At 36.2% G+C, this 11182-nt stretch overlaps 1 protein-coding gene across 1 annotated transcript in view; it reads right to left on the bottom strand.

Moving 5' to 3' along the window:
- CRB1 (crumbs cell polarity complex component 1) overlaps window positions 1–11182 on the bottom strand; it is a 116709-nt gene that overhangs the window by 36218 nt on the left and 69309 nt on the right. The window contains exon 6 of the mRNA XM_085312955.1: window positions 2372–3325. Coding sequence (XP_085169081.1) covers window positions 2372–3325 — 954 coding nt within the window. The remainder of the gene's footprint in view (window positions 1–2371; window positions 3326–11182) is intronic.

Below are 11182 nucleotides of genomic sequence, written 5' to 3'. Positions count from 1 at the left end.
CTGCCTGCAGCACTACTATTTTTTTTTTAAGACTACATTATCAACACAATGAAAATAGGGGACTGATTATAAAGTCCCTAACAGATGCCTAACAACCATATGTGCTACTAAGTGGCACAGTAATATTACTTAGTAACAGGAATAAATCCCTTAGTTTCTCCTAAATGGAGAATTTCATAAATAAAGTTTGAAATACTTTAATTCTATAAATAAGATTACCTATATTTCTTTCTTGATGTGCTTGTTAAAAATCTGGTACGTGAAAATAAATATTTGCTAAAATGAGTGTTTTTAGACATGAAACCTTTTTACGTTATACCTTCTCTGTAAGGTGGTACTTGAGACTGAAGCATTTTTCATGTGGTTAAAAAGAATTTTTCTGCTTGGATTAGGACTACACTTTTGCATTCCTACAAGGAAGCATTAGTCTTCAAAAAAAGATATTTCACATTTACAATTTGTTATATTTCTTTTGTATATATTTTATGTTATATGCATATAGAAATATAAAGAAATCATCAATCTGGCCTTGTGTTTGATGAGATGGCTAGCATCACCTTGGTCAATATTAACCTCTTGGGTCACAACATCTGGATGTTGATCAAAATGAGTCAACATCTGTTTGTTATTTTGTGTATGTAGAGAAAATATTGCCTCTTTGTCAATTAAATACTTGGCAGCRACTTTTCTTCAAAAAGACACTAGCATTTCTTATGTTATCCTTTACCACCAGTCTCTCCCACTCTGCTTTTTAAGAAACCTGCCACACTCTCTTAAATATGGCATATATCTAGAGCCTATGTATCAAAATGGTATGGTGCCATGATTTGCGGGGAATATTATGGTCAGCAGGAAAAAAAAAAGCATGCTTTCTAATCATTCTCAACAGTTCTAATGCCAGTGTAAGACTCTCCCGGCCCTGAATGGTTTTAATTTCACATCATATAAGGAAGCAAACATATTTACCAGATGTTGTCCTGTACCCCAAAGTTGCTTTCCAAACCTTTGGATAAATTACAACTGAACTTCAAAGAAGTCTGTTACAATTACCTCTCAGACTTTGTCATTTTGCAGTTAAGAAAAAAAGGTATGTATTGATAACTGCTAACTTTAGCATACAAAATGAAACTGTTTAAACATTTTGAAATGTACTTCAAGCTACAGCTTTCTGCAGCTATATATCGAATAAGCCTCTGGGGCCAGTCATTCAGTTAATGTAAATCAATGTAGCTTCACTGGCTTCAATGCAGCCATGCCAATTTACACCAGTTTAGACTCTGTCCATTCTAATTTAACCATGGTACTGCTGCTGCACTTCATTTTTTCCAATCCACTTGGCAAATATATGTGTGTGTGTGTATTCCTTCTTAAATGTTGTTATGACTGAACATATGTAGATTGTTAGTAACTGGGGCAGGGAGGGGAGCAGGGGAGAGGGCATTGAATGGAAGACTTTTAGGTAAAACTGCTTGTTTGAAATCCCTAAGACTTTCGCTGAGGAAAGACTGCAGAGTCCACCCCAAAATGCTCCTGAAAGATGCTGTATTTACAGGTCTGCAGGGTAAAACACTGTTATTTCCACACCAGATGTAGTATACAGGGAGCAGTGCAGGGACCTCATGTTGTCTTTCCGCTTTGCCTCAGCCTGCACTTGGAAAGATCATTCATAGCAGGGAAAGCGCCACAGGCATCTTCAGCTTTTGAATTCCTGGTCATCACTGCCAGTGAGGCTGTTTTCTGAGATGTTTCATAGACACGTTTCACTCTGGCTGCCAGCCTGCTATCTGCTGATAACAGCCTTTGCTAGTCATTGTCCAGAGCTGCTCTTGAATCGGCTCTGTAGGGTTATTCCTGCATAAATGGGCCCTATTTCCAGCATCTGATATCCTGCCTSCTCCCTAGGCTAATCATATTAGGTTAATAGTATAAGCTAGTTCATTTTTAAAAAAAGGAATCTGCCATTTGTAACTTGTGGTACTTTTGTTTGCCCTTCATTGCCTTAATGAGTTTCTTTATAAAGCCTGRAGAGCTTGAGGATAAAACTTTCAAAGAATACTTTGAAAATAAGACTTAAACTTGATTGCTTTCTGAATTTTCACTCTGAGTGCATAACCCCCAGTGAACTCAGTCTTCCAGAGTTTATGGAGTGCTAATGCTAAGAAGATTTAAAAACTGGATGAGCAGAATCCATGTTTAGCCTGACATTTCTGGCAGGCTGAAAAGTAGGCTTCCTAGAAAAGTAACTAGAAAATAATGAACATGCTACTACTACRTTAAAAGTCATGTTGTTTCATCACTGAGGTAAACAGGATTGTTTATGATTACGCTTTCAGCAACCACTTAATATACTAATGCAAACAGCATAGCTTACCTGTTGAGCAGCCTGGCCCTGTGTATGGCCGGTAGCAATCACAGTGGTAACTCAGCCACAAGTTGATACAGCGTCCCCTATTCTGACAGGGGTGGTTTTCACACCAGTCCTTTTTAGTGCATCCTGTCTTGACATTTAAAGATGATTCAGGTGATACATCCTCTGGAGTAATAATATGCAAGTCTATTTCAATGTCCTGAAGACAGCCTACAAATGAAGGTGCAGAGTGCATATTATAGATGTTAAGGAGAGAGTTACTGCTAATGTTCCCCACAGGTAAGCCGCCCAAAAATGTGCTCTGAAATGCAAGCATCACGTGATCATTATCTATCACAGCAGAAGTTTTATTGACACATGATTCTACACAAGAGCTGTCATGTAAATTTAGAGTAACAGCTCTTGCCAAGGTTACCTCCACTGAGTGCCATTCTCCATCACTGACATTATGAGAAATATGCAAAAGAGCCTGTGGCTGGTTATTGACTTGAATGGATAAGTGTAAGTAGCCATTCCGTAACTCCAATTTCACAAATGTATTTTTCTCTCCCCGGTAAAACAGAAAGGCTGTAGGTTGCACAGTCTGAAAACTCAGATTTATATTGTAGAAAGATTCCTTTTTAGGGGGAGTGGAATTCTTCAACCAAAGGAAACTGTTTCCATCAAAAGAAAATGTGGTTATGGTTTCACAGTGTATGCCGGTATATCCAGGTGAGCATATGCAGCTAAAGCCATGCTGGCCATTTTTTAAATGTGGGATACATATTCCATTGTTTTGGCATTGTTGATCAGTACAGCCRTGGAGAACTTCTGTGCAGTTCCAGCCACCATAATAAATCCCTTCTTTGTCTGCAGATGGGCAATGACAAGTATAATTTCCAGGAAAATTTTCACAGATTCCACCATTTTGGCAAGGGTTCATGTAACATTCATTGATGTCTTCGTCACAGTGAATACCTGGAGAATAAATAAAGAGTTAGAAGTTCTAGACTGGGCAAGTGGAGCTTAGAGTAATAGTATGTGCTTTATTAAATTATCTTCATTTAGGGGAGAACATCCTGGTAAAGAGGTGACTTTAGTCCACAAGACTAAAGTATGTTAAATATGTGATACATTTTAAGAATACCATTCATGGTTTTCTYGTGCCAAGACTTTGACACAAGATTGGTACACAAACACTTTAGTGGTAATCACATTTTGGAGAAAAGAACAAACCAATGGGCAGTTTTGAGATGGATAATGGTGCAATGAAATTGAGGTCAACATCAYCACCCAAAGATGTGATCAAGTAACTGATTTCTACCACAGAATGGATGGGAGTCTGGAATGCTTTGAGAAGAATTATTTATCACAGATAAAATCCAGGAATTGTTGTTTAATTCATATTCATAGTACAGTATATTGATAAGTATAGACTGCCAATCTTTCCTTCTCTTTCTCATTCATCATCATCATTCAATTGGATAAGCAATTGCACAGTAGCGATTCCTGGTCCTGCATGAAACAATTTTGAGCAACAGTCTTCAAGTGAGAGCTACAGGGCTACAGGTATTATATCTATAYCTATATCTATATTATAGATCTAGTGGGACAATSTGACAAATATATGACCATCCCTGCAAAATTTATGTATGGGGAGACAGTCATCTGAAGAATGAAATTCACAGGATGATCAAGGATCAGCACAACATAATGGTAAGTAATCCAAAGGAGAAGAGCTTATCATGTCRAAGATTTGGGATAAAGTCAGATGCAGTATGTCCACAATGAACGTATAGTTGCCACATTTCAACCTTAGGTGCATACTCCATTTCTTTACAAATGAACACCAGATCTCAATTCTTCCAAAAATAAGGCAGCAGTGAYTTGTGTTCTATCAGCCATAATCTCATACAGCTAGGAGAACTCGCTTCTGGATAAAGTGGGGAAATGAGAGAATATATATGTTTAAGTCAATGTTTTGTGAATGTCAGCAGGGCCTAAATACTGGGCTTGGAGGCCTACTTCTTGTTGTAAAACTAATCTGCACTATTGTTCATCTGCATTATTGTTCATCTATAAAACAATGATTATAGTAATTTTTCCCTTCAGCACTCAAGTAACTGATATATATGAAATGGATCAGGAAAAATCAGTTTCTTATCTCCCTTGGAAGCCTGCAATAGATCCAAATGGTTTTTTCTTGAAAACTCAAGCAAAGTAAAACTAAGTATTTCCACTTCCCTTCATTGTTATTCTAGAGAAGAATATGAAATATTAATTTAAAAATAACTGCAAAGTATCTTCAGCATGTAGTAATTAATAGACATAACTTTGTCTCCCTCTGCAGTAAAATTAACTTAAGTAGCTCTTCACTAGCTTATCACGTTAGATGCCTATAAATTATTTGAGGCTTACAGGGCTGCAGCTAGGTAGCAGGCACTGCACCTATCTTTACCTACAAATTCATATAGAGCTTTATTTTTATAGCAAAATAGTCATTTTTCATGGAAAATTACAGAGTAGTATTCAGCCACAATGAATACTATCAAACAATGATAGAAAGTGTAGTTACTCAGACTAATTCCTTGCCTGTCGACTTTATTCAATCACAGTTGTAACTAGACCAACTTCAGAAAGCACTAAGTTATAGGAGAGGCAGAAAGGAACTGAGAATTGGTTGAGATTTGTTTTAGAGAAGAAACACAATGAAGTGATCACAGCAAGCATATAAAAGGCCTTCTTAACAGTGATCTTCCTTATTCGTCATTCTTCAGTTATGGTATATAGTTTCYACTTGAAACTCCAGATTATCAAATACAGCTAGTGCTATCTCTCCAGCCTGACAACGGGGTTTACAGCAGAAGTCTCTCTGTTTTCCAGCTAGGCTTGTGTTTATTCCAGCATGAGATATCTATGTATACCTTAATGTGTAGTGGCATCTGGCAGAAATATGAATCATTGGGACTGACTTTCTTAAAGTGAAGTGCACTTTCCAAAGTGACTGGAGGACAGAAAAATGTTTGGTTTACCTATTTTATGGCAATCTCTGTGTTAGTGACTTGTTCTGCTTTTTTATTCTTTTTTATTCTTTTTGTTCTAGTTTTTATTCTATATGAAAAGTGAAGTTGGAGTGAGCTGTGTCTTATTTTGGCCATTTTAGTACACCTCTTACCTGTCATTGCCCACTTTCCTGCCTTTAACATAGAAAACCATGTGTGTATAGGTCTTACATATCATTCAGTCTTGTGCGTCTGCTATTGAAATGTGGGTCTCATTGATTTTTTTATGGCAGAAATAAAAGTGAATGTATGAATACAGTATAGAAGCAGCAGGATCAGGTATGTACTTGCCCATGTCAAGAGTTATAGCACCTCAGAAGAGTCAGAATGAACTTAAAGATTGGAAGCTCCCATTAAACCTTTGGTAGAAAAAAAATCAGCCAAGTGAATGGCATACTGTACAGTGTSTCTAGATACTTTGTTGCTCTAGTTTCAGTACTATGCAGTTATTCTGTGCATATTTGTTAGTTTATTATCCAACAGCACCTGTGAGGCATCATCTTCAMCTTGTAGTTGGGGTCTGAGTCACACACAGCATTAATGACTTGTCTCCAGAAAGGATGAAGCAAATGCATGAGCTGAACCCAAGTATGAGATAACATTTAGTGTCTGTATTACTCTCTATCTTGCTTCCCTTTTCCTTCATGAAACTGTAGTTATTTTTATAGAATAGAAATTAGAAACTCCCTGAGGCCTGGATTTACTTTCTACTGCATTTGGACAATATGCTATCATTTGCACAGCACTRGGCCCTTAGATATAGCATCAGTTACTAAATGCAAAGTGACTGTCACAGAGCCACTTAAATGTGTGTCATTTCATAAATGCTTTGGTGYCTGAATACAAATGTTTATTTTTTAAAATAATGTTATGTTGCAAATAATGACTTTTTAAATATTTACACATACATACTATTTTGCAATAAGATTAGCACAAACATAAATATAGGTCTCACTAAAAGATAAGTAATAAACCATTTTCTTCATATCAAGGATAAACAAATCAACTATTCTTACTAGTGGTAGCTGATATTGCTTGTTATTTGCCAGTTGCTGTGCAAGCAAAGACCACTGTCACTCAAGATAAAAGCACTCTACATAAAAGGATTACTCARTATTTATAGAACTGTATAAGCAATTCAAATAGCTTAGGCTGGAGGAGAAGTTATCATGTAAAAAAATGAGTTCTGAAAAGATGTAAGACATACCTAAAGTAAGTGCGAGAGGGAATATTTATTTTCAGAGCCTTAGCTCAGCTAGTAATGCTCAGTAATTTTACTTAAAAATACAAATACTATTTTCTCTTCCAAACCTATTACACACCTATCTACATTTTCAGATAAAAATGACTGTTTTTGTTGTATTTCTCTCCGTATTCAATGATTATTTTCCTCTTACGAGGTTTAATTTAAAGCAAAGATGAAACAGGCTCCTTTGACTCTCTTTGGTAATACCACTCATATYTTTGTCTCTTTTTTGTCACTTAGACATTATTACTATAGGGTAACTATTATCTAACTATTAACCTCACAGTTAAACTACTTGTTTAAAATTTAACTGCAGATTCAAACCCTGCCTGGATASAACCCTGTCTAACATGCTCTGGGTGACCCTGCTTGAGCAGGGGTGTTGGACTAAATGATCTCCAGAGGTCCCTTCCAACCTTACCGATTCTGTAATTCTATGATTTCTGCAGAAATGGAATGATAAAAGAAACTCTTCAAGCATAACTCTGCTAAGTGCCACTAATTTTCAGTTCCATTACACCGTCAAAAATATTATCTAWATTACRCTTTTTACACACACTTTTGTTTAGAAATTTGTTTGCAATCTTCCACCTTTCCAGTTTCTTGACACCTTATAAACATCATACAAGTACCAGCAAATAGTCTGGATAGATACTACATGTTCAATACCCTTTAACTGCACATAAMAGTTTACAAAAAAGAAAATATTTACCTTCAAATATTGTCAGTAAAATGATGTAAGCTCGTATCCTAGTTGCAACCATCTTTTTCTGAAGTAAAAATGATGGTTAATATTTATGCAGTCCACAAAATAAGTTTCTGTACAATTCAAAACAATTCTAGCTACAAGGGTTCTTTTCCAGGATTAGCTTGTTCCACTTATGTACCTGCTGATGTAGTCTGATGGTATATTTTGCCCAAGCCAGATCAAGAAGGCTTAATGTAAGACTCATTAAACTGCTTACGCAGTAGATATGTATTCTACTTAAATTCTTTTTCAGAACATTCTATCCAAGTGTGCTCATACTAAACTTTCAATGTGTCTTCATAGAAAGACATAATTTTAGGATCTCTTCAAAACTGATTTGTCACTTGTTATGATTCCTTTTCACAACTTTTTAAGGTTTGTATTTTCTTTAATTTTCCAAAGGGTTATTAATCCACCTCAACTTCCTCACAGTCACTGTCATTCACAGAAACTGTATATCTCAATAAGCAGATAGAAAAGACAAAATTGCTCTCATGTCTTTATTTTTTGAATTATTTTTCTTCTACCAGTTTTCATTGTACAACTTACTAGAAATTTACTTTTGTAGATTTCTGAGTGAGTTGAAGACATAAAAAAAAAACATTTATTGAAACATGTCCTTTTTCTTGATTTCAGCTTATTTTAATGAAAGGAAAAAAATTATTAATAGAGTTCACTAGATTGAGGTGGTTTTTATTATTGTGTGACAACGTAAACAGTGAAACTTTTTTTTCTTTTCATTATATTTTATTTACCTGATGAATTGCATAAAATTAGATCAATATCTCTTTATGGAATTAGTGAAATACATGAGAGCAAGAAACTCTTTCCAGGGACTGGTATTTATACCACCCAAGTGGCACAGGGCAAACTCTCCATCCACATCTTTGTTCTGTTAGTTTCCCATTTTAAATCCTCAGCAACACATCCTGAAGTTTCTCTCAGTCTGCCTTGTTGTATTTCTTCCACATTATATAAATAATTTCATCAATCACTGAAAGAGAAATTAACTCCATAGTCTAGTCGCCAGGTATATTTTTTATTGATCAGGACAGTAGCTCCAGCAAGAGATAGCGGCTGCTCCCTAGCTGATGGTTGCCTCATCAGGGATTTTGTGAGCAGAGTAGGTCTCGAAGTTCATCTCTCTGTTGGGGCAGTCCTGTGTGCTCTTCAGCAGCTCTGGGTTCTTTTTCAGTTTTCATCCAGAAATTGCATCCTGGCCTTGAGAAATCTTTCCTGACAAAAGTTTTAACCAAAGCATGAAAGCTCCCCCCCCCCCCAAAAAAAAGTTGATTTTGTCAAAAAGATGTTTTCCAATTCTTTCTCCCACAACTCTAGGAAACTAGGAAATTTCTGACCTTGTGTCAAATATGTTTTTTCAGGTTCACCAAGAGACTTGTATTTATAATATAATTTTGATTCAGTTAATCAGCATTAGCAGACTGTAAAGGTGGTCTCACCCTATCAAGATTTGAATCTATAGTTATTTAGTGTGCAGTTGTTTGTATCCTGATGCTCAGAAAACCAGCTTCTTCCAGCCTATGCTACAGACATAGAATGATTATTACTGTAAGGAATGCAAATACGGTGGGATAAGAATGCCAGTCAGACTCTTTGAAAGGTAAGCAAGGTAGCTGTAAACAAAATAGCATTCATGTTGATAAATTAATATATATTTTCTTTCTCACTAGTATTTATCTGATTTCTCATCCTAGGTCTTGATGTTTAAAATGCATTTTCATTCTGAAAATAACGAAATGATGGAGGTTCTCACTTACCATCACTCCCTTTACAATAGGAGTCTGATAAAGGTTCTGAGGTAAGGTTATGAACATATGCATTGTCAGTAAGTTGGGACAGACGTGTTATTACAGCTCACTGAAAACTGAGTTAATGCAGAATCTCTGGGTCACCCTTTTTATCTCTGTTAGTACTGACAAACATACAAGGGAAGTGGCCTTACCCTTGTCTTTGTCACCATTATCTGAAGTTTTAACTCCAAAAATATAGTAGGAACAGATCAATGAAAAATGTGTTATCTTGCAATGAGTGTTCTGAGCAGGGCTACACGTTAAGAACCTTGTGCTGAGAGCCAATGTCCTTCTTCCCCAATATTAGTTAAGGGTGACATCCTCAGTCAACTGTGCAATCTATTCTGACAGAGAAGCATTTTCTCTTAAAATCAGCTTTTGGCTAAGTCACAGATTCTAAGCATCTAACTATAGACAGAGAGTCTTCAAGTTTATCAGGAACACATTTGAACAAGACATAAGCAACATGGCAAATAGCCTGAAGAAAAAGCAAAAATCAAATATACGACTTTGGCTTGAAGCTAATAGTGTAATGAATTAAATCCAAACACACTCCACATTTGGAGAAGCTCAGACATGTGGGTCAAACATCTAGTTGAAGAACAATTATAGCTGTGAGGACAATCCATGATAAAGAGAGTACACTCAGACTTCAACTCCTTAAGAGCTCATAGGGGTCTTTTGGTTTCTACCTAAATAGAGTAGTAGAAAAAGACAAAGAAAGAATAATAGTGGTTTGCTGCTCAATGATATGAACAGCTATCAGTCAATGCATGAAGATCAAAATGTTTAATACCTACTTCTTATCAGCCTCCCTATCAACATCTGAACTAGTCCAATTAATAACAATGACAGAGGGATAAGATCTCCATCTGCAGTAAGTGACAAGAACGGGTTAGAAATTAACTAGATTTGATGAACATCATCCTAGGATATCTGGAGAACTGCTTGAAGCAATCTCAGAACAATTAGTGTTTTTTTTTTGAACAAATCTGACAAATATAAATGAATTACAGAAGACTCTACTTGCTTGTAACTTACTAGAGGAAGATTTTTGATATTGTCTTTCAGAGCTTTCTCATGTACAAACCAGGGAAACTGGTCTACATGAAACCACTATAAAGTAGGTACAAGACTTTTGGAATCCTGCCSAGAAAGTAATTTTCAGTAGTTCTCTGTCAGACTGGGAGGCTGAATTGAGCAGGATTTGGGATTGTCCTAARTTTGTTCTATGCAGTGCTTTCATTGAAGCCGTGGATGATGGAATAGAAAGTATGCTTRTTAAATTGTCTGAATATGTAAGTTAAGAGAAACTTAGAGTATATTAAAGAACAAGATTAGCTCTACATTTGATCTTGAGAAATTGTAGAAATGGTCTGAAAAACACTGCATTAAATTCAGCAAGGACTAGTTCAGTTTCTACAGTCTTAGGCCAGTAATTGGCAATAAACAGTAATCAGATGAGTCTTTCTATTTTACACACCCTTGATCACACCTAAGCAGGAATACCAGTCCAGTTTTAGGTCTGCACTGCAGGGAAGATTTGGATCAGTTGGAGAGAATTCAGAGAAAAGCAATGAGAATAATCACAGGTCAAGAAAATATGGCTTGTGAGGAAGGAATAAAAAGGGGCTGTTTAGTCTAAAGACAAGAATAAGAAAGGGAACATAACAGTCTTTTAGTATATAAAAGAGGTCAGACTCAGACTGGTGTAGGTAAGTAAAGAAGTCATTGGTTTGAGCTGTTCCATTTAAGATTCAAGTCAGGCATTAGGAAAACATTTCTAATGATGATGTGGTAACAAAGTACTGGTATAAGATACCCTCCAGTAGCTGAGGAATCAATTTGGGGTCCTTAAGAACAGGTTAGAGACCAAAGTGCATGGTAAGGCACAGGTCAGCTGATTCTACTGCAGGCACAGGGATAGGCCAAATGAGTCTGAATGTCTGTCCCTTCCAATCCTATTTT

Source organism: Rhea americana, unplaced genomic scaffold (genome assembly GCF_003343005.1).
Source record: "Rhea americana isolate MKP2758 unplaced genomic scaffold, rheAme1 scaffold_371, whole genome shotgun sequence".
NCBI classification, from domain to species: domain Eukaryota; kingdom Metazoa; phylum Chordata; class Aves; order Rheiformes; family Rheidae; genus Rhea; species Rhea americana.
Note: the sequence above shows the minus strand (reverse complement) of the source record. Positions and strands in the feature narration are given on the sequence as shown.